A 24884-nucleotide genomic window follows, 5' to 3' on the forward strand; every position below is an offset into this window, starting at 1 on the left:
GGGATACCTTGTTGGTCCGTAATACCGCGCACAGGACGGTCAAGATGACGCTCCCCCCCAAGATCCCCGCCTTGCAAAGGGTGGCCGCCTCGGTTACATCAACGTCGACTTCCACCATGCGAAGGCACGCCTGCGCCAGACCCCCTACAGTCTCAAGCAGTACAAATACGACCCCAAAACGTCTTGCGGGCCCGGCCCTCCGACACAAATTGTGGTTACGGGGTTCAATCCTATCACCCCTTTCTCGACGGTCACCACCTGTTTTGCTGCTTTTGGAGACATTGCTGAGAGCAGCAACAAGCTACATCCCGACAATGGTAGTTACCTTGGTTTTGCAACCTTTAGGTACAAAGATACGAAGCCGAATAGGTCGCGGCCTCAAGTCATTAGTGCCGCCGACGCAGCAAGAAATGCGGTCCGTGCCATGAATAACAAGCAGATTGCAGGGCGCCTTGTTCGAGTCGACTTCGACCCTGACGGAAAGAAGAGCTCCGAAATGCTCGTTCAGGCCATCCGAAAAGACTCAGAAAGACACAACAGTGTCCCATCGACGGCAAGACCTATTCCTACAGGCCCACGGGCTAGTGTCCCAGGACCTCCTCCTACTGCGCCGCGAGGTCCAGCTGCCCACAGAGCACCACCACCTCCGCCTCCTATTGCCGGTCGGGGAGCGGGAGCGGGACCAGTACCAGTGCCAGGACCGCCATCAACCAGGCCCGTGTACGTGATCGAGACTGAGAGCGTCAAGGAAACGATCCGGGAAGCGCCCTACATCTTCGTCGCCCACGAGTACGTTCCAGTCCAGCCGTCAACGGTTATGCACATGAGGAAGCGCCTTAAAGTGTACGCCATCGAGACTATTCGCGCCGATAAGAGTGGCTATTACGTGATTTTTCACAACAGCGACCGGGGTCGCCACGATGTTGAGCGTTGCTACAGGGCATGCAATCGGACACCTTTCTTCAATTACCTTATGGTCATGGAACTCAACACCTACGGGTCAGAGGGCAGGGGCTCAAGGACATCTCGAGAGCCTCGAAGACACAGTCGAAGTCCTGAGCGCAGGCGAGTAGACGACCATCGATCACACCGTGACCACGACCGAGGCCGACGTGATGAGGATCGACAGAAACGGGAGGAACAAGACCGACGAAAGCGTGAAGAGGAGTCACTGCTAAAGGAAGAGAAGGATCAAAGAGCCAAGAACTTCGATCCTGTAATCGAAGCTACCAATGTGGTAATTCAACAGATGAAGGAGCAGCTCATCAGGCACATTCGAACCAAGATTGCGGCGCCAGCCTTGTTGAACTTTCTTGATCCTGCCAACCAGGTGGCCAGCCGACGGAAGCACAACATTGAAGACCCGCATTCCTCCAAGCTCTCGATCACTTTTGACGACTCCGACACCAAATCACCGGTTGGCACACCGAATTCCAGAGCGGATCCAATCGAGAGGCGAACTGGTCGACTGGACGTGTCTGCGCTTCCCCGAATTCGCAAAGCGAAAAATGCTGCTCTCAACGCCCGCAAGCATGCCTTCAACGACCCCTTTGCGCGCCACCGACCTCCCACCCAACGCTCGACGTTTCGATCTCTTCATGACCGCCTGCAAAGCGATAGCGATGATGACTCGGATGACGAGGTGGATCACAGGTATTTGAATGTTCGGAATACCGATGAACCTGAATCTCGACCTCGTAGCCGCTCGTCCACGGATGACGAGGCTACCAAGGAAGACTATGCGTCATGGGGCCCAGCTGAGGAAGATTCGATGACGGAAGCCAGCTTTGCGTTGACTGACGGGCCGGCTCTTCCCCGAAAAAGAAAGCTGGACTTGCAGATGGAGACGGCTATCAAGCGGCAGAAGAAAACGGACGAGGAGCTTTTCGGAGTCACCATCAACCGCGTCGACCCAGGTTACCCCTCGAGAGAGCTTTCGCCGGAGGATATTGTGCTCCCCGATGCCGAACCCTTGGAGGAGAGGGACACTGATAGTTCGCGGATGCCGACACCTGTTCCTCAGGGGGCCAAATCCAAAAAGAAGGCCACGAAAACCAAAAAGAAGTCCAAGAAACAGATTTTCGAGGAACGTGAAGCCCTCAAGCGTCAGCAGGAAGAGATCTTTGAGAAGGAGGCCTCTCTGGCTGCGGATGAGGTCGAGCCAACACCCGATGCTGAGCCTGAACCGGGCATCAAGGAAGCTGCTCTTGACGAGGAGCCAGATGTCGAGAAAGGAGAGAAACCTCGGAAACTGGACCTTGATGAGAAGATGTATCCGTCTGAGAAGGTTCGCGCATTTGAGCTTCCTTCGAACTTCATTCTTAACGAAACTTCGCTTCGGGCTTCGGTTCTGCCTGCACTTTCCCACGCTGATCTGCCGAATCTGGAAAGATTGAAACAGAGGCAGGGGAGTGGACATCTGGAGCAACCTCAGGTCTGGGCGTGGATGCGGGACCGTGTTCGTGAGCTAAACTCAACCGATGGTTCGAAGGATACTCCTTGCAGCATTGGCGGCTACTATGTCCCCAATACAACCGGCTGTGCCAGGACCGAAGGTGTCAAAAAGATTCTCAACTCGGAGAAGTCCAAGTACCTGCCTCACCACATCAAGGTCCAGAAGGCCCGGGAGGAGAGGCAGGCGCAAAACGGGAAGTCGGGCAAGGACTCGGTCCTGGCTGCCGCAGAAGCCGCAAAGTTGGCGGCGGAGAGCCAGGTTGCTAGAGGCACCTCGCGTGCCAATCGGGCGAACAACCGTCGTTTTGTGGCCGGTCTGCATGACCAGATAAGGGGTCTCGGCCAGGATTCGGACGCCTTCAGGTTCAACCAGCTCAAAAAACGGAAGAAGCCCGTCAAGTTTGCTCGGTCGGCCATCCACAACTGGGGACTGTACACCATGGAGAACATTCCCAAGGACGACATGATCATCGAATATGTGGGCGAGGAAGTCCGGCAGGTGATTGCAGAGCTCCGGGAGGCGAGATATCTCAAGAGCGGCATAGGTAGCAGTTATCTCTTCCGAATTGATGACAACACGGTCATCGACGCGACCAAGAAGGGCGGCATCGCGCGGTTCATCAACCACAGCTGCATGCCCAACTGCACGGCCAAGATCATCAAGGTGGAGGGCAGCAAAAGGATTGTCATTTATGCCCTCCGGGACATTGCTCAGAGTAAGTTTACATCTAATAAGCGACTAGTTTTCCGTGATGTGATCATTGGCTAACCTTGTGCTCCAGACGAGGAGCTAACATACGACTACAAATTCGAGCGTGAGATAGGAGCTACGGACCGCATTCCCTGCCTATGCGGAACAGCGGCTTGCAAGGGCTTCCTCAACTAATGCCTTTAATGTCTTTTCACCCTTGCCCTTTTCTCAGGCATCTTTCTTTTTCTCAAAAAAAAATCACCATGGGTCTGGGTTTGGCCACACTTATGGCAGGCGCACGGCTATTCTTTGTCCAAGGAGGAAAAACTGGAGTCCATATACTCAGGGCGCGCGGATAGGGCTTATTTCGGGGCAGGCGAAAGCGGGCAGGCAGGCTTCTGAGCAGGTTTGCCCTCTCACTTTTGAGGCTTATTCACCAAGCATTTGACAAGCGATTTCAACTCTCACTTTATGCCCGTTTCATCATGACTTGGGTACTTGATTTTGTTTTTCTCCTCCTTTCCCTTTTCTGGAGCTTATTGATTGGGCTTACTTGTGATAAGGCGGTGCACGGATATGATAATAAAGTCAACGTTGGAGATGAAGACGAAAAAGGAAGGGGAGCAGGCAAGCAATGGGAAATGATGCTTGCTACCGCAAAAATCCCTTTTGCTTTGATATCGTGGCATACATGTACATAATTGTAAGATTTAAGGAGTCTGGTGAGGGAGATTGTGGGGGGGGTATCTAGGCTTAGGATTCGCATTGGGTTTATGGAGTTTGCTGATTAAGGGAATTGGGATTTTGGAAGAATGGGAGGGTGGTGTTTGGTGTTCTAAGAGAGTTATAGACGGGCAGAAGCGCGTGGTGCCTCGGGATTGATTTGGTAGCCAAGTAAATGCAGCGCATCGAACTTGTTTTTGGAGATGTCGAGTATTCACATGTAAACAAAACAGTGGGAGATGCTATAGGCAGGTGTTGAAGTTGACGTCTCTCCAATCTCTTGAAATACAGACGGAGTATCTACGGAATATTTGACAGAACAGAGTTGCTGGGCCGCTCAGCTGGCAAGAGGGATCGTAGTTTCAGATCAAATGGAAGTGTTGGTTCCTTCCGCCTCGGTGAGCCTGCCCAGCTGGTAATTACGCGGTTTAGTTATTGTTATTAATGACAGCGTGGAAATTAAGATAGTGTTTGGGTCACTTTCCTCTTACACTAACTACATTGTAAAGGCGCTGGAAGTTGTCTGTCATTCTTGAAACTATTCTACCTACATCCCGCGACACTGGACATCATCGACTGCGAGCGGAAGGTCTCTGAGTGTCCTGGATGCAGGCGGGACTGGGACTGGGACTGCGCCCGCGGTTGAAGGCGCGGCCGTCGCTGGTTGACTTGTTGGTTAGAGCTGCTAGCACACAGCAGCAAGCGTCATCGCCTCCACCGCCGGCTGGCAACGACGCTCCCTCAGGCCCCGGGTCCCGCCAAGAGGAGCTCCTCCGACCGGGAGCTCCAACTGCAACTGCAGCGGCGCTGCTGATTCTCGACCAAGCTGCGAACCTCCCACTTCCTAGCTCGCCAGAAACACCACGCATCAACACGCCCGCATCCGTCCCGCCATCGTCGGCCTCTATTTCTAATATACCTACGCTCGTCATTACTTCTGAATCCCCTCCGCCATCTCCCCTTCCCGCGCCTACAGCAATTGTTGCTCCTCCCCCGAAGCCCAGCATGGCCCCCGTAAGCTAGCCTCCCCCCGCCTCCAACTCTCTCGAGACAATGCAAGCAAGCTGTTCATGGCGTGCGTCTTTGGACATCTGCCTAACCACCACGCCGGCGCACCTTCACCACTACCACCACGAATCCGATGCACCCCCCTTTTTGTTACAATGGGCTATGGTCACTGACATGATGGTGCCTTGCAGTCCAAAGCAGATGGCCAGGATGGAGTGCACAGCGGTATGCGCCAACCCCTCATCCCAACCACCACATTGGTGGTATATCTCTAGTTGCTAACTGATGGGCTTACAGGCAAAATCTACTCGGTGTCTGGGTTAGTTCGAGCCGATACATCCCCCGATAACACATACCGAAAGATCCTCGATGGCTAACATGCAGCCCCCAGCCCCGTCGTTGTCGCCGAGGACATGATTGGTGTTGCTATGTATGAGTTGGTATGGTTCTGGTTCGGTCCGATGGCATAAAAGACGCTCTGGCTAAGCTATGGAAACAGGTCAAAGTTGGTCACGATCAGCTCGTTGGTGAAGTCATTCGTATCAATGGCGACCAAGCGACCATCCAGGTGTACGAGGAAACAGGTACGATGCGGCTCTCCACCCTGCCCGGCGCAAGCTTGCCGAAGCTAACCTCGATTGTCTCACAGCCGGTGTCATGGTTGGCGACCCCGTGCTTCGAACCGGCAAGCCCCTCTCCGTCGAACTCGGCCCCGGTCTCTTGAACAATATCTACGATGGTATCCAGCGCCCACTTGAAAAGATCTCGCAGGTCTCCCAGAGCATTTATATCCCCAGAGGCATTGCCGCTCCTGCCCTCGACCGCGAGAAGAAGTGGGAGTTTACCCCAACCAAGAAGGTCGGCGACCACATCGCCGGTGGTGACGTATGGGGTACCGTTTACGAAAACTCGTTCATTACCGTCCACAAGATTCTCTTGCCTCCCAGGGCTCGCGGTACCATCACGAGGATCGCCGAGAAGGGCAGCTACACAGTCGAGGAGAAGATCCTCGAGGTCGAGTTCGACGGCAAGAAGACTGAGTACCCCATGATGCAGACCTGGCCAGTACGTGTGCCGCGCCCAACCACGGAGAAGCACTCTGCCAATCAGCCCTTCTTGGTCGGTCAGCGTGTGCTCGACGCTCTCTTCCCTTCGGTCCAGGGTGGTACCGTCGCCATTCCCGGTGCTTTCGGCTGTGGCAAGACTGTCATTTCCCAGTCCGTCTCCAAGTTCTCCAACAGCGATGTCATTGTGTACGTCGGCTGTGGTGAGCGTGGTAACGAGATGGCCGAAGTCTTGAAGGATTTCCCATCGCTCAAGATTGAGGTCGATGGCCGCATGGAGCCTATCATGAAGCGCACAACTCTTATTGCCAACACGTCCAACATGCCCGTCGCTGCCCGTGAAGCGTCCATCTACACCGGCATCACAGTGGCCGAGTACTTCAGAGATCAGGGCATGGACGTCGCCATGATGGCTGACTCGTCTTCCCGCTGGGCTGAGGCTCTGAGAGAAATTTCCGGCCGTCTCGGTGAAATGCCCGCTGATCAAGGTTTCCCCGCCTACCTCTCTGCCAAGTTGGCCTCGTTCTATGAACGTGCCGGAAAGGTCCAGGCGCTGGGCAGCCCCGACCGCGATGGCAGTGTCAGCATTGTTGGTGCCGTGTCACCACCCGGTGGTGATTTCTCCGATCCTGTTACATCTGCCACGCTCGGTATCGTGCAGGTCTTCTGGGGTTTGGACAAGAAGCTTGCGCAGCGCAAGCATTTCCCTTCGATCAACACCTCGCTCAGTTACAGCAAGTACACCATGACGCTCGACAAGTGGTACGAGAAGGAGTACCCCGACTTCCCTCGCCTGCGCGACCGTATCAAGCAGCTTCTTTCCGACAGTGAAGAGCTCGACCAGGTCGTCCAGCTGGTCGGCAAGTCTGCGCTGTCTGACCCTGACAAGATCACCTTGGATATGGCTACCCTCATCAAGGAGGATTTCCTCCAGCAGAACGGTTACTCCAAGTATGACCAGTTCTGCCCCATCTGGAAGACGGAGTGGATGATGAAGCTCATGATGGGATTCCACGATGAGGCGCAAAAGGCGATCGCCTCTGGCCAGAGCTGGGCCAAGGTGCGCGATGCCACCCAGGACCTCCAGGGCGAGCTGCGCAGACTCAAGTTTGAGATTCCAGATGAGGGACAGGAGAAGATTTGCAAGAAGGTTAGTCCCTTTACTATCATCCCCTGGAAGAGAGAATCATGAACTGACAATGAAATAGTACGAGGCGATACAACAAGCCATGCTTGACAAGTTTGCTTCCGTGATTGACGAGTAAAAAAATGATGTATTGTTGACAGCAAGGGGCGTCACGGTTGTTGGCATATTCTAAGCGAACTCATTCTGGGTTCTTTTTGCAAAGCGCGGTCATCGTGACAGGTTGTTGCTGTTTGTAGGTACTACAATTGCGTTTGACATGTGATGATTGTTGAAGGGTGGGGGAAAGGGGATGGGTGGTGGATTATTACCCTGGCTTTCATAGATTTCTCTGTTCTGTCAGTCTCTGTTCCTCTGTCCCTCTTTCTGACATACACATTCTTGGGGGTTCAATGGGGTAGATAGTGTATTGATTAGTTCTGCAAACACTTGATGCTTCGGTAATTCGGATCATGATGTTGTCATGTGAAGATTATTGATGAAGCAGAATAGTTTGAGACTTTTTTGTATTTCAACCGTCATTATATACCATACATCATATCCAGTTGGGATGGGTCGTTATCGTTATAAACAAGCAACAAAAACATCAACAGCAGCAAGTGACTCTTTTCTCACCCTCTCTCTCCTTCTCAAACCAGATAACAACCCGCCTGCCTGCCTAGCCATAGCCGTCCAGATAGAACCCCATACCAACCATCCATATAAGCCTTTGCCAACCAAATATTTCCAACAAACTTTGAGAAGCCAAACCAGCCAGCCAGCTAATAACCATCCGAACTAGAATCAAACCATGACCCAAATATATCTCCTCGATCAATGCGCCGCCAAAGAAGCGAAAACGTATAATATCCCAGCCCTCTCGCCACCTTTTTTTTCTCCACATCTCTCTGTTTGAAAGTATTCCAACACGTTCTCTTTTCCAACAAGATTTCCAACAAACCATTCAACTCCAACACAGACACTGGGGTATCCCCCTCTTCCAACTCTTCTGATCCCTCCTCTTCTTTCTCAAATAGCTCCACAAGTCAACTCATCCCCCCCCCCCGGAAACGAGAAGGCAGCCAATAGAAGAGGGATGAACCCTCTAAATCCCCTTCTCCTTTCCCCCCTGCTGCCGCTGCTGCTCGGGCGGGCTCAAACTCCGTTCCCATTCCTTCATAAACTCACTCCCCATCTTCTTGATATTGGACGGGGTGAGCTTGTTGAGTACAGGCGGGAGCAACTCCTCCAATTTCCCGGTGCCGTTGGGGGATGAGCCGTTCCTCTTGTTGTTGCCGCCGCTGTTCAGTCTCGATTTCGAGTTTTTGTTTTTCCTGCACACAAGATATCATCAGAACCTCTTCTTTTAAACGAAAAAAGAAAAAAGAAAAAGACATTAAGGTGTATATTTTGCCCGCTGGCTGGGCTGGGTATCTCTTCAAACAAAGGAAAAGAAAAAGAAAAAACCGTTGTTGAATAAATAGAAAACCCGGGTATCACATCAAACAAAAAAACGAAAAAAATGGGACTCATACAATGGCGTCTCTTCCTCCTCCTCTTCCTCCTCCCCTCCCCTCTTCGGCGAGGTCGGATCACTAGGCATAATATCCCCATTCACCGTCGTCCCGCTCCACCGCGGACTCGACACACCACCACCCGTCGGCGGGCTGCTATTCCAATTCGACCAGTCATTATCATCCACCGAGTCGGCCGTCAGCGGCGTCCACGAGAACCTCTTTGTTGGTTTTGCCGCTTCCGTCTTTGATCTCCTGAGGGGGAGTGGTGGTGGTTTAAACTCCTCTTCCTGGGCAGTAGTAGGGATAGGGTTCATTGTCGCCAAATCATCAAACGCCGACGAAACCTTTGGTCGAGGATTGGGTGCGGGCCGGATGGTGTCTTGCTGATCGCTGCTGTCAAAAAGGAGCATCCTCTCCACTTTCGTCTGGCGCATGTTGCCCGTGTTGTCGCGGAGGTAGACGCCCTGTCCGGTGATGGGTTCGTCGCCTACCGTCGCTTGGCGGATGTCTTCCATGAAGGTCCAGATACCTGATTTGAGGTCCTGGGCAATCTGCTTAACGCTTGTAGGCTGGGGTGTAGTCCTCGGTGCCCAGGAGGCGCGTTTGGCGAGGTAGCTCGGAGTAACAGGAGCATAGTTATGAACACCATGTGGATCGTAGTCCAGTTTCAGATGGTTCGGCCCGTCTTCATGTATGGAGAAGCCCTCGCCCGGTTTTGTCGGTGATAGCAGCGAGAGTTTCCTCGCGTGACCACCAGTGAATACCCGTCGCCGGCTCTTTTCCGGTGTAGGTTGCTGTTGTTGGTGCTGCTGCCCCAGCAACGTCTTCCTCCTGTCCAGCTCAATGCTCCTCCGGATGGCAACCTCGTCGTGACAATCCGCCGGCGAGTTTAACGATCGCAACGCTTCGTGGTTTCGCCTGTTAGCTGGTCTCTTCTTGTATCCCTCGTGTAGAGTAAACTCCTCTTTTAACCTCGCCAGCTCGGCCTCGGCACGGTCCAGCTCTTCCCTCAGCTCCATTACTCGCCTCTCCTGCGCTGCTATCGCGGTGATGAAGTCGATTCCCTCCACCGGAGACATGATGGAGGAGGGGGTGTCTAATGGTGTTGGGGGAAAGGTCGCTGCGGTGGTGGATGCTGGGACGGGTCGGGAGGGGAAGGCACTTGGTGGTGCGATGGGTAGGGTCAGGGATAATCTGTTGGTGGTTCTGGAGGCTGAGGAGGTGGATCGTGAGGAGCGACCCTCGCTGAACCCACCAAAGGGGGAACTGGGCGAGCTGAGAAGATCATCGGGGATTGTTCGAGGTCGTGTGTCATCTTGACTGCTTCCTCGGCTTCCAATTCCTCGATTGGCGACGTGCCGCCGTAGATTGTTTGGTGTTCCTTGTCCTGCCATTGTATCGTCCAGGCTTCTTCTAGGTGAAATCATCTGATCCATGTAGTAAGGGTGCTGTTGGTTCTTTGGCGTGACGGGTGTTCTTGGGCGGGGTGGTTCGGTCTTCTGTGCTGGTGGTGGTGGTGGTGGTTGTTTGTTTTCAATGATAAGGGGGTCGGGGGCGATAAACGAGTGTTGTTGTGACGGCTTGCGCAAGGAGGAGAATTCAGGATCAAAGGCCGACCAAGCAGCTCTGCGGCGTCGAAGAAGGCGGTGGCGGGGAGCGGTGTAGCGAGTCGTTCTTCTGGCGACGACGACGGCCTTGTGAGCGTTCAGCAGGCGGCTGTCGCGTTGGTATAAAAGAGTGTAGGCGCAAGCCGAAACGAAGCAAGTTCGGAGGATGGGGATGGAGGTCATGGAAAAAAAAGAAGAGAGCAGCGCTTTCAGAAGGGGACGACAGTGGGTGGAAACCTCATCTCGCCCGATTCATGCGACCCTTTTTTCTTATTGGTGAGCAGACCTTGACCGCCAACCAATGCTGGGGGGTCTCGTCCGGGGGTTGTATGGGTTCGTCGGTGCGACTGCACAGCCCGGTCCTAGCAGCTGTAACTGACAGGGCCCCGCTCCAGATCGTTTGTTCTGAAGCTCTCAAGAATAATGTATTCGAACGTTCGGTTGGAACACGGGGGCGGGTATGTGTGGTGTTGCGGTCTCTCTGTGTTGAACTCGGACAAGATATGGACGAGATATACCCGCCGGACGGATAGCAGCCGTGGTGGCACAAACTGTTGGGGTAGCCTGGCGGCTGCGATCGAATCCTCTCCCCCGTCGGACTTGATCGCTCACCTAAGCACTGGAGACTGTGGTCTGGCTCGTGGGGCCGACAGGGAATAAAAAGGTAAGGTTGACCGTTGGCCAGTGGAGGTGTTGCAAGTCGCAGGGAGATTCCAGGAGGTCGGAGAGGGGCTTCGATTATTTTAAGGATTCTCAAAATTCATTTCGATTACCTGCATGCCGTGTTGCTCCGCAGTCTCTTCCAGTGCCACAACCGCACGCGAGGATCTGGACGATGACTGGATGGACCGATGGCGAAGACGAGGGACTTGTTGGCCAAGATGGACGAGGTGGTGTGAGTGGGAATTCGGGGAATCGAATGCAAGACATTCCGCGGCAACCAGACAACCTCACACCCTACCCAGCACTACACACATCACGGGGAAAGGAGCATGAGATCCCAATGACCTTAACGAGATAAACAAAACATTCGAATGCTTCGAGAAGCAGAAACGCATGGATGAGGCGCCCGGGGTATCACCTATGGCCCGGATATTAAACGGGGATTCTATACCCAGCAATTGTTTGATATAAGCTGGGATGAAAACCTCACCAGCAATGGCTTGGAAACCGTTGCATCGTATACAAAATAGAAATCACAAGCCTTCTCGAACAAGGCTGCAAACTCGGTTTCCAGGCGCTGCCAACTGGCTGCAAATCTCAATTTCCCCTGCATTTGGAAAGTGGGACGCCCCGGATTTTGGGATCTGGAATTCTTGGAGGCAATGATGCACGGACCACTTGACAAAGAATCTCTGATTGTACTCACGTGATCCCGCGTCCTCGACGCGCTTGCGCTTCTTAGAACGGTACAGCTTGGGCAAAGGGATGCAACCGTTGTTTCCTAATCAAAGCCATGGCAACGTCCCGGCGACGAGCAGCTTACGATTTCTTTTGCCATTGAGAGAAATCGTGGGCGAATTAATTTCTGGTTCTTTTTAATCAATTCACTAGGATCCAGAACCTGCGGATTTCCAGCAAGCCTTTCTCTTACGATCCGCCAGTTCGCCGCTGGGTATTGGCTGGGTTTAGGTGTGGCCAACAACATGCCATCCAAGACACTGCGAGGAGCCGAGAAAAAGGCGCTGGAAGGGGAAAATGAGTCTCAGGACACTCTGGAGGTTTTTAACCGCTTGGTGCAAGGCTACGGTGTTGGCATTGTAAGTTCTTGGTGGCGCTGAATAGGGGACCCCTCACCTTCTCTAGGCTTCCAGCATCTCAGGATTGGCTAACATCGAGACACTGTGTAGGCAAGCAGCTCACCTCCACCACCAGACCTCAGCACCACGCCGCCTCCAAGCAAGCCTGGTGTTCAGAAAGGTGCGTCAGTGCTTTTCTCTTTTTTTTTTTTTGTAATTTTCTGTGACGAATCCTGAGGACTGACGGATACACATGCACTTAGACGTTGGCCGCTTCAAAAAGCCACCATCCTTCAACGTGAGTATTTTTCGCACGGTTCCAAGGCCGTTGAATTTCCCCGCAAAGCAAACGTTCAACGCCCCTGTTTGTCCGTTCCATGGATTGCACTGACCAGCTTCACAGACGCGGGGGATGACGCGTGAAGGCAACAACAACTCACAATCTCGTCGTCAACATCGTTCCGGCGTGGAAAGGGCACCATCACAGGGGTCACAAACCCGCCAGGCTCCTGGCAGCGATGGCCCAGACACTCAGTTAACAGACATCCCTGCCCCAAACCAGATCAACGTTGCGCGCCGAGACAAGATGGACTCGCAAAAGTCGACACAGTCCAACAATGGTCGAAGCTATGACCAGTACTGTCGTTCGCCATCTCCCAGCATGAGCACTCGGACTCGAGAACAAGCGATTGTGGAGGAAGAGAATGCAGGGACGGTGCAGTTTGATCTTGATAAAATTCCCCAGGAAACGCCCTATCATGGTTCCAATCTGCCACACGACTCGGGCTTCGTTGACTATGGCACAAGTCGTCTTCCCAAACATGCATCTCACCAGCCCATCTTATCGTCGCCTCGCCCGCCAGAGACACCGGCTGCTCCACATAACCCGTTTCGACAAGGACTCTCTCAGCTACTTTCCCCGTCCCAAATGTTTCAGTCGACCCAGTTTTCATCGGCCGTCAAGGTGGCCAGCCCAACTTCCTCACGACCATCACCGGCAGAGTTCCCTCACCTAGGATCACTTACCGGCCCAGCTCTGTCATCCCCACTTAAGGATCGGGGTCTTCGGTCGTCTTCTGTCCCGAACCCGCCATCAAGCCCACAGATTCTTTCAGGGAGAAAGTCATCCAACCTGGAAAATCGACCCAGCAGTCCCATTCCTAGCGCCTCGAATGGAAACAAAGCTGCTACTGAAGCGCCGCAATCTGAGTTGCTCCCAAGGCGAAGAGCAGCCCTGGAGCCAATGGCCGCTTATGAGCCTATTCACAAGTCCCAAGAAAGACGTGGCTCCTCGGAAGTGCGGTCAGACCCTCCTGTATTCAAAATGGACGATGATGATGACGAGGAGCTACTTCGACGTCGAAGGGCACAGAGCAAAAAGAATGCTGCGCTCAAGTCACTAACCGCCATCAGTGTACCGCGTTCAGCGAAGACGAAGATAGCAGAAATCGAAGTGCCATTGACGAGCAGTGAGAAACAAACGACAAAGGCGGAGGCATATCTTGCCCAGTGCCACGGCACCGAGGCTCAAGATTCTTCACCGGATGAAGAGACCATCAAGGACTCCCAAGCTAAGAACTTGCCATCTGGACCGAAACAGCCCGATATTGTTGACGACGATGCAACCCAGTCTGACAACGGGGATATGGCAGAGCCAGTGGTAGACTTGACGCCAGTAGCAGAGCCCGAACTTCCAGCAGTGCGTTCAAGGCGGTCAGCTCGTTCGGGCCATCCTGTTGAGCCCCCAGGTCTAGCTCCAGCTACATCCATTATTCCGGAAACGAGTCCTACACGAGTTAGAATGGAAGCCGGTGTGGTAGAGGAGCCAACCCATCAGCCGGCTGCCCCAGAACTGGAGCCGGCCTTGCCTCACTCGACCCCCCCGGCGCCCAATACAAGATCCAGAAGGGCAATTCTTGAGCCTCGTCACCCTTCAAGCTCAGACCTCACCTCCATCGCCTCAACCCCCAGTATCTACACAGACTCTACTAGAGCATCTGTGTCTGAGCGCTCGCCTCTCGAGGCTTCAATGGCTGGCAACTTCTCAGCGGTTTCTACGAGACTGAACCGGAGACAAGCCCGTGAGAGAGTTGCAAAGCCGAAAGGCTCAAGAGAGAGTCTGAGGCAATCTGTAAGGTTGCAGAGCAGGAGGGGCTCAGGTTCAACAGACGAGCTCGCTCTGCCCCTGCCGACAACGCCGGCTTTTGAGGATAGCTTGGGCGTCTCCCGTCTCAATATTGCTTCGGCATCTCGGTCTACTTTTCGAGCTGCCTGCGTGAGCATCAAATCGCCCTTCGGCCAGCCTACTTCGGGATTGTTCAGCAATATGGCTTTTGCCATTTCTTTTCAATCGAAGAAGCCAGGTGAAACCAATGATCAGTACAAGAAGCGCATGGACGATTCAACCACCCTTCAGAAGCGTATTGCGCAAGCTGGGGGCAGGGTGCTTCCAAATGGATTCGATGAGCTCTTTGAGGTTTCACCCGGGAGATCACTCACGTCGACCCCGGTCGCTAGTCCTGGGAAGGGCCAGACGTCGGCTGAGATCCAACTCACTCCCGCTGGGTATGCCACCGGATTTACGGCGTTGATTGCTGATGGGCACTCTCGCAAGGTGAAGTACATGCAGGCTTTGGCGTTGGGGCTGCCGTGTATTGCTCCGCGTTGGGTGACGATGTGTCTAGACAGGGGGGAGCTGGTGGACTGGTCGCCTTTTCTCTTGTGCGCTGGACAGTCGGCTTTTTTGGATAATGCCATCAGGTCGAGGAGTTTGGCTCCTTATGACGCCGCGACGGCTAGGTTGGCGGATGTGGTTGCCCAGCGCCCGAAGCTGCTGCAGGGGAGCAGGATGCTGGCCGTGGTGAAGAAGTCGGTCCAGTCGAAGAAGATGCCGTATGTGTTTCTGGCGCAGGTGCTGGGGGTTTCGTTGACGAGGGTGTATACTGTTGACGAGGCCAGGGTGGCGGTGAAGGCTGCGGAGGAGGCGGGGCAGGTGTTTGACTGGGTTTATGTTGATGGGAAGTCGGTCGAGCAGGCGCTGTTTTCGGCCCCTTTTTCGACGGGGCAGAAGAAGAAGAGGAAGAGGGGGTCGATGGCGGCGCCGGAGGTGGTGACGGGGGATGGTGGTGAGCCGCCGTTGAAGAGGATTAGGACGCTGGATGATGAGTTGGTGATTCAGAGTTTGATTTTGGGGAGGTTGATTGAGGAGGGGGAAATGGAACAGTGAGTGTGTGTGTGTTGGGGGGGGGGGGGATATCCAGTTTACTTTTGGTTTTTTTATTTGGTTTTTATCTGTCATGTATGATTAGCGGGTATGGCGATGGGAGTTGGGGGGGATATGAGATATCACGCCTGTAGTTTTGTAGGAACGGGATGATGGGTATAGGACAAGAGAATTTATCAGATGGGGATTAGACGGAGAATGGAAGGGGGAGGGATGGATTTTATATAGCATAATGTGAGGATACAGCGTATAGTTTATAGCAGATCACTGCGTTTTGAACAGGGAGTTAGTCAAGAGGGGAAAATGAACGTCGTGAATTCATATTACAAAACTTTTACCCTACACTTTCCTTGCGATACAAATCCCAACCCATTGACAAAGGAAATAACTCCCCCTCCGCCGAAAAGTAAGTTAACGAACGTCTCTAGTTAGTCCAACCTGTCTCTCACTTTTTTTCTGCTATCCAGTCCTTTTTTTTTTTCTTTTTTTTTTTTTGCAGGTCAATCAGTTACACGGAGCATCACACCTCCCGATATGATCCTTGTCGGGATTCAGACAAGTCCCTCCGCAACTGCAGAGCAGCTCGATCTTGTTGCCCGCGGTGTCGGTCAGGCTGCAGGAGCTGCCGCCGCCTGCGCCGGCGACGGGGGCTTGTCTCTTTTTGTTGTTGAAGCCGCGGGGGTGGAGCTTGTTGTTGTTGTTACCAAAACCGGAAAAGAGTGATCTGAAAAAGGAGGAATGGGAGGAGGAGCCGTCATCGGAGTTGGCGTAGGGGTTGGAGTTGGGGGAGATGTTGGAGGTGAGGGACAAGGTGGTGGTGGAGTTGTCGGGGGGGACGCAGACGTAGAGGGCTTGGATGGGGTCGGTTTTGGTCTTGCCGTCGAGGCAGTTTTCTTTGGAGGCGGAGCAGTAGGATTTTACTATGTCTGCTTCGGCGAAGCCTGGGAGATGGGGTGTTAGTGAGGGGGCAGGGACAGGGTGGAAAGTGGGCGGGGTGGATGAAGGAGTGAGAATGTTTAAAGAAGTCGAGGGGGAAATCGTGCGTCTTTGTTTTCCCTGACTGGGCTGACCTAGGTTTTGAGAGAAGGAAAGAGACCTACCTTGATGATCCCTCAAGATATACCCACAATACGTAAACCCCTTCCCACAAACCGCCCCTTGACCAGTGGCGGCACCGCTGCCGCCGGAGGCCGCAGGAGCAGATGTAGGTGCCGAAGTAGAAGACCACACCGTTCCTGTCGCCGCCGGAGGCGCGGGGATGCTCGACCACGGCACCGTAACAGACGTCGTCGAAGTCGGCGAGGGCAAAGGAAGAGGAGTATTATCCTGTGCCCGAGACAAAGAAGCGAACAGCAGTAAGACGAGTGACAACATCTTGGTCATGGTGGCTGGCCTTGTTGAATGGGGTGATGACAGTAAAGATGAAAGAGACAGTGGGAGTGGTTCATGAACAGGCAGTATAAGAAAGAACCGAAAAAGAAAAATCGACAAGTCCTCGCGTGGTTTGAGGTGTTTATACTGGGTTTGTAACTCTTGATCAACTTGTCACCCGTAATCGATCTTGAAAAAGGTCGATGGCCTCTTCGATCTTGTATCATCGTGCAGGCGTGTCTCCCCTCAACAGTCCAACATCGGCAAGCATATTTGCAAGTTGACCTTAACCCAACACTTCGCCACTATCAACCCCCCCTTTCCCCCAGCACATCTACTCGAATCCTCCGCATTGGGAGAGATGTAAAGTGTTATTACGTAGTATCCTGTCGCAGTATACCCTTGGCGTGCTCCCCCCTACGCAAGCAACCCCCCTCTCAACCACTGTGATAGCGTGATAGCAACATACCCCTCGGGAGCCCCGGTGAGAGTCTACAAAGTCCCCCCTGAGTGTACAAACATCAGCCTCGAGATTGATTCCGACAAATTCTTCTCGCAAAGGGTACCTGAGTCGGCCTTATCCGATCACTCACCTGAGAAGAACAATGATAACGGAGAATAAGTAAGACAAGGACTCGAGTGGTGTAACTTGGTAACAATACACACGGGGGATAGCATCTGAGCTGGACAAGTACCAATGAGGGGACCGAGTCAGGTAACCTGTCATAGACGTGCAGACAAGTTGGACAGGCAGGCCCGCGAGTCCAATCCGTCTCACCTGTAGCTCCGGTTTTGTGAGCTGTATCCCCCTTGGGCTGAGCTTGATGGAGTGATATGTGATGGCTCATCGGCACTCGGTGAAGGCAAGCCGTCTCGATATGTTGTTGTTTGGCACTTTGTCTGTTGGAACCTTGAATAACCGATGAACACTTTTGTGATTGGATTATGACCATGTTTTATGTTTTGCTCTGTCTGATACAATATCGGATGGAAGCCAGAGTATCTCTGCCAAGGCTGAAGAGTGCTATACCACCACGAAGGACCAAACAAATGACAATACAATACAATAAGTAATAGTAATAGTATAAATAGTAAGTAAAAAAGCCCCAATTGCTCCTTTTCCCGATGATTTGCGCTCCCCCAGCCCCCAGTCCATTCTTTACCTTACCCGAAGTCTACCGAACATTGTAACCTCAAAAAATGCATCTCCCGGTCCATACTTCCTCCCCTGACTGGCCCTCATTGGCACAAATGCAAACCCCATCAATTTGCTCCCCTTTTCCAACACGTGTTCGACACTCTCGGCTCTTCTCTGACCAAAACCACAGGGAATCAAACCGAAAAAAAAAGCCTACCCCCAGAAATGCATTTCTCTAAAAAAAAAAAAAAAAAAAAAAAAAAAAGGGCCTTTGACCAAGGCTCGGTTTGCTGACAATGACGCCGCTGAAAAGGTCTGGTCGAAAAAGCCAGACCTATGTGATAAATGTGTGTGATGTGAAATGTGAAAATGCCGATTCGAGTCGATATAAAAAAGGGTATTGTTTCTTCTTCTTCAATGATGGCTGGTCTTGCATCGTGGCGTTGGTCATTTGGCGTTTTCAGCTTTGTTTCTGCTGATGATCGCCTGGAGAGCACTCAAGGAGCAGATAGTGTACAATACACGCCTGTTCATGTGTTTAGACGGACTGGTAGAGCAGCAATGGCTCCCCGACATTGCTGATTTCAGGAATGGTGCACTTCAGATCAAAAGCTTTGGAGAGCACAATCTTGAAGATCTGCAAACGAAGAGGGTCAGACATGATACAACTCAAAAAGGCCAAAGAGCACAAGGGACGGGTATACCTTTTGAACGTTGATACTGTGACTTGTGCTGCTAAAGATCAATGCAGCACGCATGGCCTTTGCAAAACGACGGGCCTAGCACACGTTGGTCAGTCGGGAGCAACAATATGTAATCTACCAGAAGCAGGTCATACCTGAGTCGATATCTCCTCCTGCTCTTCGCGTGACAAGTTCACAAAGTGGTCGTACTTTGTGCCCACGAGAACAGGGATGGCCGTCTTGTTGAAGCCGCGTCCCTGGCGATACCACTCCTTGATGCTGTTCAACGTGCTCTTGCGAGTCAAATCAAACATGAACAGGATGGCCACGGCATCATTGCACACCAGTGGCAGCATGTTGACAAATTCGCGCTGACCACCCAAATCCCAGATGCTGAAGGTAATCTCGGTGTTTCGGATGCTGATTGTCTTTTCCATAAAGTTGACACCCAGAGTCTGGATGTAGTCCTCGTCCCAGGACCCCTCGACGTATTTGACCATGAGACTTGTCTTGCCAATCTGGGCATCGCCAACCATGCCAACCTTGATGACCACGTGGTTGCGGCCATTATTCTGCACATCACCGGCCACCCCTTGTCCATTGCTGCTGCTGGCAGTTGGCGCTTGTCCCGAGAGGCCGGATGGGGGTCGAGAAAGGGAAGGTTGCTGCAATGGCTGGTTTCCGTACCGAGCGGTCGAGTCGGGATCGGTGTTGTCATTCACATGGGGCGAGTTGGCAATTCCGAGACCATGTTGTTCGCCAGAGGATGACTGAGCATGGTGTCGATCGTGGAAGCCATTGAGATCTGAGGCGCCATAGTCGTTTGTAGGCTGAACTGTGTCCTCCATTCCGACCATAGAGTCATCCTGCAGCTCGACTGGGGCTTGGTTGTAGGTAGGGGTGGGAGTCAGAGCAGAGTCTGAGTAAGGGTGAGCGGCAGCATGATCTTGCTCCATGGTGTTGGGGTCGGCGATGGGGAATTGAGCTGGGGATCCCTCGGGCTGGTTGGAGGGTTCCTGGTAGAAGGCGGTAGGGGGGTTCATGATTAGTCGCGCTGTGGCGGTCGGTAGTCGGTCGAGCGCTTAGACTAGACGGACAAGCCCTAGAGTATAGCAGTCGATCGGGGCGGATGTCGTTGAAGAAGACAAATGTGGCGGTCGGTGGTCGGCAGTTGGTAGTCCAATGCTAGGCCAGCGACGAGTTCATGGAGACGCAAAAAACAGAGAGCTGAGGGAAGCGTGGTAGAGGTAAGCTGGGTAGACTAGCTTGGTCGGGGATGCTATAGAACCAAAACCAAAGAAGCCAGGGACCGTGTTCGTCTCAACTCTCAAACAGCAGTCACAGTCGGTGGTGGAAGAGTGGGAAGATGGGCGTTCGCAGCGAAGCAACCAGGGCAGGATGCAGGTCGCAAGTACGTGCGGGCGGGTGGACGGTGCGGTGCTGCAGTGCGGAGCCGGATCGGATCGTCAGGCTAGGTATCGTGGAACCCAGGCTGTCGGCGCGCCTGGCCAAGGAAGCAGACGACAGGCAGAAAGTCAACCTGGAGGAGGAGGAACAGATAGATGCCCACTGATGTGAATGGAGGTTGCTGGATCGTGGGGAAATGTGGGAATGAGTGCAGTAGCCGGTACCTTAACTGCCTTGACTCCTGCAGGACAGAGCAAGGGGAGGTTCAGAGGGGAACCAAATCGAAACTCACCCACTGTGGTGCAAAAGGCCAAGCGCGCGAACTGACGGTTACCCACCACGGCCCTGTTCCGACTCCCGATCCCCGACTCGACTGTCCACTCAGCTAGCGTTTTCAATTAATTGAGCCCAGCACACGTCACTGCTTCTGGCCAGGACCAGGACGCGCTGCTCGACACGCGACGCGATTTGACGCTTTCTTTCTTTTCTTTCTCTCTTAGAGAGTCCTATGTAGTGATGATCATGATTGCCTTTTCAGGGGAGATGTCCCCAATGTAAACAATCAACAAAACCACTCCAATAGAGCAGCAACCATTGAAACGCTTTGCCTTGCTTTGTTATCAAATCTCCAGGCCGCCTCCTTAAACGCGGGGTCAAGGTTCAGTTTGTTTGGTTCCCCTCATCGGCCCAGAGCATTGGATGGAGGATCTAGCCACACGCCTTCTTGCTGCATATCTGCCTGCCAAGCGCCTTTCAACACAGGTACCTTAACTTTGACATGAGGTAGGCAGGTCTAGAAAGGTATAAATGAGGCTCCGATTCCATCATCTCTTGACCTCAACCGCCATTTGCTCTAAAATAAGCGCCGGCATAAGCGCACCTGAACAGAGGCCTACTCCCTGAATGGCATGACCTTCAACCAAAACATACTTCAAGACTGAAACCTTTCACTCCAATTTACCTGACCTTGACCTTGTCGCATTCAATTCAAAAAACCAAGAAGCATCAAGTCGCGTGTTGAAGATGACCTCATCTGGAGATTCCAACTCCACCATCAGCAGACAGAGCTCCGCGCTTATTATGTAAGACAAGCTCGGTAGCTCGGTTCCCTGCTGCTGCGTTTGACTGGCCGCCCGGCAGCTGGCCGGCAACCACCGGCCCAATCACCGGGACTGGCTTCCGACAATCGCAGTGGTACTCCGTCCCGTCTCTTTATCGGTAGGTAGCGTCATTCGATTTATCTCTGGGTTCTCGACAACCTCACTCACCCTTCGCTTCATTCCAGCTGTACAACTCAAAATGGCCTCCATTGCCCGGTACCTAAGGGCTGCTCGCCCATCAGCCTTCGCTGCCGTGAGGAGCTCTGCTTCCCGCACCGTTGCTGCCCGCCCATTTTCCGTCACCGCATCCAGTGAGAGAACCCCTCCAAAACCTCGGCCCTGAGTTTGCGACGGGCCTTACTAACCACCAGACCCCCTCTAGACGAGATCAGGAAATACACCAAGGAGCACGAATGGATTGACCTCGCCGCCGACAAGAAGACCGGCGTCATCGGCATCAGCGAGTACGCCGCCAAGGCCCTCGGTGACCTCGTCTACGTCGAGCTCCCAGAGGAGGGCAGGACCGTCAACAAGGGCGACGCTATCGGTGCCGTCGAGTCGGTCAAGAGTGCCGCCGACATCAACGCCCCCGTGAGCTGCAAGATCACCCAGATCAATCTCGTGCTCGAGGAGAAGCCTGGCAACCTCAACCAGGTCCCTGAGGATGACTCCCACGGCGGCGGCTGGATCGCCAAGGTCCAGGTTGACGAGCAGGGCCTCCAGGACTTTGAGACCCTGATGGACTCTGAGCAGTACAACGAGTTTACTGCCAACGAGGACCACTAAGCAGAGACATGACCTGAAGAAGGGGAGAGAGAGACGCTGAGAGGGGCGGGAGGCCTGGCAGCGAGGTGCTCTCTCAGGGGTGTACGGTAAATTGGTTTTTTTTCAAATTCCGGACAGTTCAACCTGATAAATACACAAGGGGCCCAAAGAAAGGATCTGTACCATACGGGACATGGGAAATACCGGGGCAAAAGGGTGTTTTGATTTTTATGGGTGCGCATCTTGACTTTGATGACAAGAGGATTCACGACAGAGAAGAGTCAGCATTGCAATGGCGCAAACATTGTGCCATTTCAGATACCCGTCGAGGGCCAGGCAGAGAGCACTCAACGGCTGATTATAGAAACCAAGCATGATCCGACAGTTGGAGTGGAAACACCGTGAGATTTATCATTGTGAAGCATAAGCAAGCCCTGTCGCTATTCTATTTTTTGATCCGCCCAAAAACACAACCCATCACGACGAGCACCTAAGCATCGCTGACCTTGAGCGCACCCGGCGCCGATTCACGAAGCTTGTTGATAGCATCAAGAATCTCCTGAGCACCCTCCCTGGCCAGCTTCTCAGCCAAGCTCTTCCCAAGAGCCTCGGCCTCCTCCAAATTCGCAATCTTCTCTGTCCTCTCCCCATCCACAGCCTTTTTGCCATCCAGGCTGACAACCGCAACCTTCAACCTCAGCTTCTTCTCCCCCTCATCCTCAACCCACTTCGTCTCAACCCCAATCGGCACCGAGCACCCGCCCTCCAACGTCCTCATCACACTTCTCTCCGCAAATGCCGCCATCATAGTATCCTCATCCACCGCAGCTTTGATCAACTCGGCAATCTTCTCATCCCCCTCCCTAATCTCCAACCCCAACGCCCCCTGGCCCACAGCATGCAACAACCCCCCTCCCTCCGTCGAGCTCTCCAGATACTGCCCAATCCTCTCATCATACCCCAACCTCAACAACCCCGCCGCCGCCAAAATAATAGCATCATACCCCCCATTCTCATCATCACACTTTGCCAACCTAGTATCAATGTTCCCCCTCACATCCCTAAAAACCAACCCCTTATAGCTCCTCTTGAGCTGCGCCGCCCTCCTCACACTGCTAGTCCCCACCACCGACCCCTCAGGCAGGTCCTTCAGCGCCTTATATTCCCCCCCCTGACGCCTCGGAAAAACAACCACATCCCTCGCATCCTCCCTCTGCGTAACCGCCCCGAGAACACACCCCTCCGGCAAGCTCGTCGGCATGTCCTTGAGCGAGTGCACAATAACATCCACCTCCTTGTTCACCAGCTTCGCCTCCAATTCACTAGTCCACAAACCCTTCCCCAGCGACGGCAAAGGGGTAGTCTTGTCCCTGTCCCCCATGGTAGCCATGGAGTGAACCTCAAACTTGACCGACGGACCGGCCGCCTTTGAGAGCGCGGCGATGACGAGGTCGGTCTGGGCCAGCGCGAGGGCCGAGCGGCGGGTGCCGATCTTGACGGTGTATTCTTCGGTCATTGTTGTATCGTTTCTCGTTACTATCGTGTTGCTGCTGGCTTTGTGAAATTCGAAAAAAGGAATTTGACTTTCGAGGACCCTGGATTTTTCTCGTGTTTCAATCCCGCTCAAAGACGACAGTTATACTTTCTCGACAAAACCGGCGCAATGGGTGAATGCAGATGCAAGCAAATTAACCAGCAGCAGGAGACGAAGCGTCCGATGAATCACACCCTGCTTCGGCCGAGGGACAAGTTGACTTGCAGGAAGTTTTGGAGTCGCTACAGCGGGGTAGATTTGTCAATTGTTGACAGGAGTCCGCTGTTTGAAACCGCTGCGGGGGTGGGGTCATTGCCTCATAGTGCCCCCTCAACACCAAGCAAGACACCTTCCTCTCACCCAGACAAGCATCACAAAAGGCGTCACCCAACCCCAGAAGCAAAAGATATCTGTAATCACAAACACTACAATTCTATCCCTACTCGTCCATTGCTAGGATTTCATTAGCGATTACCACATCATCCGTCTCATCCAGCCAAAGCTTGTCTCTAGGATTCATCATCATCATCCAACCTCTTTCCTCCCCCATTCCCCTTTTTTCCACGACTTTACTTCCCATTTCCATTCTCCTTCCGATTACTCCCCCGACTGCTCCCCCGAATAGTCTTCCTATCATCCTCCAAAAAGTGCTCCAACAACTGATGCGCCCTCTGGCCCACTTTGGCATCCTCCGCCAGCAAATGCTCCGGCGCCCTCCTCTTCCCAGGGGCAGGAGAAGCAACCCTCTCATCCTCCCCAATCACATGCTCCTTCACCCTCAACTGATCAGCCCAACTCTCCATAACCCGCACATCATGCCCCATCTCGTGCCCCCTCACTGGAGAAGGCGCAGGACTCTTGACCTGAAGCTCGGCACGTAAATCATGCTGTTGATACTCCCGCCCCGGGCTCGGTGTCAAAACCTTCCGATCCTGACTCAGATCATGCTCAACATTCAGCCTCTGCAGCTCCGGCACAGGCACCTTCTCTTCAAGATGAATCCCATGAGCAAAAGCCCTCGAAGTCGGAGTCGGCACCCAGCTGTCTCTGGAAATGGTGTGCTCCCTGGCCTTGTGAACCGGTGAATCAACCCTCTGGTCCCCTCCAAGCCCATGCTCCTTCAGATCCAACCCCTTATCACCAACCTTGACATCCTCCTTCAAACCATGCTCTCCCTCTACCCTCTCAACCTCGGCCGCCTCCTCCAAATCAACATCAACAATCTCATCCTCCCTCAAACTATGCCCTCTCGGCCTCTCCTCCCGTACCCCAACCTTAGGGTCAAGACCAAAGCTGTGCTCCCGAGCCCGAGCAGCAATCTCCTGAACCCTGATATCAGCCTCAATGAGATGATCCCTCGGATCAATAACCAACTGCACAACCTTCGGATCCTGCCCAAGAGAATGCCTCTGGACACTCTCCCTCCGATCCGGCACCCGAATGTCAATACTAAGACTGTGATTCCTCGACGAGTGATTACTATGAGGAACCTCAACATCAGCACTGATGCCATGATCCGTCACAGTAGCCCTCCTCAACCTCGCCGGCGTCCCCGGTTCAGAAACAAACACCTCCCCGGGCTGAATCTGCACCACCCCCCGGTTAGGTGAGTTCCTGTCCATCCCCGCCAAAATATTCGTAGCCTGTTGAACCAGCTGTGTCGCCTGCTCGAGCCCCTCTTCCACCGGCAAAACAATCACCTTTTTCTTCTCCCCACAATTACCACAGACAGCATGA

At 53.3% G+C, this 24884-nt stretch overlaps 9 protein-coding genes across 9 annotated transcripts; 4 read left to right on the top strand and 5 right to left on the bottom strand.

Annotated features, from left to right (window-relative positions):
- Nucleotides 1–22: 22 nt before the first annotated feature.
- Nucleotides 23–3340, top strand: PODANS_2_6140 (uncharacterized protein; the record flags this gene model as incomplete). The annotated part of the gene is made up of 2 exons (XM_001911347.1): nucleotides 23–3170; nucleotides 3237–3340. Coding segments are annotated over 2 exons (3252 nt in total), but the record flags the coding sequence as incomplete, so codon positions are not given.
- Nucleotides 3341–4873: 1533 nt separating this feature from the next.
- Nucleotides 4874–7205, top strand: PODANS_2_6150 (uncharacterized protein; the record flags this gene model as incomplete). Its single annotated transcript, XM_001911348.1, has 7 exons — nucleotides 4874–4882; nucleotides 5068–5101; nucleotides 5174–5195; nucleotides 5268–5316; nucleotides 5376–5460; nucleotides 5526–7090; nucleotides 7149–7205. The coding sequence occupies 7 exons, from the start codon at nucleotides 4874–4876 to the stop codon at nucleotides 7203–7205; spliced, it is 1821 nt and encodes a 606-aa protein (XP_001911383.1).
- A 963-nt stretch (nucleotides 7206–8168) lies between these two features.
- Nucleotides 8169–10370, bottom strand: PODANS_2_6160 (uncharacterized protein; the record flags this gene model as incomplete). The annotated part of the gene is made up of 2 exons (XM_001911349.1): nucleotides 8169–8373; nucleotides 8599–10370. 2 exons carry the CDS (start codon nucleotides 10368–10370, stop codon nucleotides 8169–8171), a joined length of 1977 nt encoding a protein of 658 aa, XP_001911384.1.
- A 1968-nt stretch (nucleotides 10371–12338) lies between these two features.
- On the top strand, nucleotides 12339–15152 carry PODANS_2_6170 (uncharacterized protein; the record flags this gene model as incomplete). The annotated part of the gene is made up of 1 exon (XM_001911350.1): nucleotides 12339–15152. The coding sequence occupies one exon, from the start codon at nucleotides 12339–12341 to the stop codon at nucleotides 15150–15152; it is 2814 nt and encodes a 937-aa protein (XP_001911385.1).
- Nucleotides 15153–15653: 501 nt separating this feature from the next.
- Nucleotides 15654–16532, bottom strand: PODANS_2_6180 (uncharacterized protein; the record flags this gene model as incomplete). Its single annotated transcript, XM_001911351.1, has 2 exons — nucleotides 15654–16090; nucleotides 16250–16532. The coding sequence occupies 2 exons, from the start codon at nucleotides 16530–16532 to the stop codon at nucleotides 15654–15656; spliced, it is 720 nt and encodes a 239-aa protein (XP_001911386.1).
- Nucleotides 16533–18196: 1664 nt separating this feature from the next.
- Nucleotides 18197–19384, bottom strand: PODANS_2_6190 (uncharacterized protein; the record flags this gene model as incomplete). Its single annotated transcript, XM_001911352.1, has 3 exons — nucleotides 18197–18295; nucleotides 18363–18419; nucleotides 18497–19384. The coding sequence occupies 3 exons, from the start codon at nucleotides 19382–19384 to the stop codon at nucleotides 18197–18199; spliced, it is 1044 nt and encodes a 347-aa protein (XP_001911387.1).
- A 1663-nt stretch (nucleotides 19385–21047) lies between these two features.
- Nucleotides 21048–21634, top strand: PODANS_2_6200 (uncharacterized protein; the record flags this gene model as incomplete). The annotated part of the gene is made up of 2 exons (XM_001911353.1): nucleotides 21048–21159; nucleotides 21231–21634. The coding sequence occupies 2 exons, from the start codon at nucleotides 21048–21050 to the stop codon at nucleotides 21632–21634; spliced, it is 516 nt and encodes a 171-aa protein (XP_001911388.1).
- A 469-nt stretch (nucleotides 21635–22103) lies between these two features.
- On the bottom strand, nucleotides 22104–23129 carry PODANS_2_6210 (uncharacterized protein; the record flags this gene model as incomplete). Its single annotated transcript, XM_001911354.1, has 1 exon — nucleotides 22104–23129. The coding sequence occupies one exon, from the start codon at nucleotides 23127–23129 to the stop codon at nucleotides 22104–22106; it is 1026 nt and encodes a 341-aa protein (XP_001911389.1).
- A 587-nt stretch (nucleotides 23130–23716) lies between these two features.
- On the bottom strand, nucleotides 23717–24769 carry PODANS_2_6220 (uncharacterized protein; the record flags this gene model as incomplete). Its single annotated transcript, XM_001911355.1, has 1 exon — nucleotides 23717–24769. The coding sequence occupies one exon, from the start codon at nucleotides 24767–24769 to the stop codon at nucleotides 23717–23719; it is 1053 nt and encodes a 350-aa protein (XP_001911390.1).
- Between the last annotated feature and the right edge of the window lie 115 nt (nucleotides 24770–24884).

The sequence above is a fragment of the Podospora anserina genome, chromosome 2 (genome assembly GCF_000226545.1).
Source record: "Podospora anserina S mat+ genomic DNA chromosome 2, supercontig 2".
In the NCBI taxonomy this organism is placed as follows: Eukaryota; Fungi; Ascomycota; class Sordariomycetes; order Sordariales; family Podosporaceae; genus Podospora; species Podospora anserina.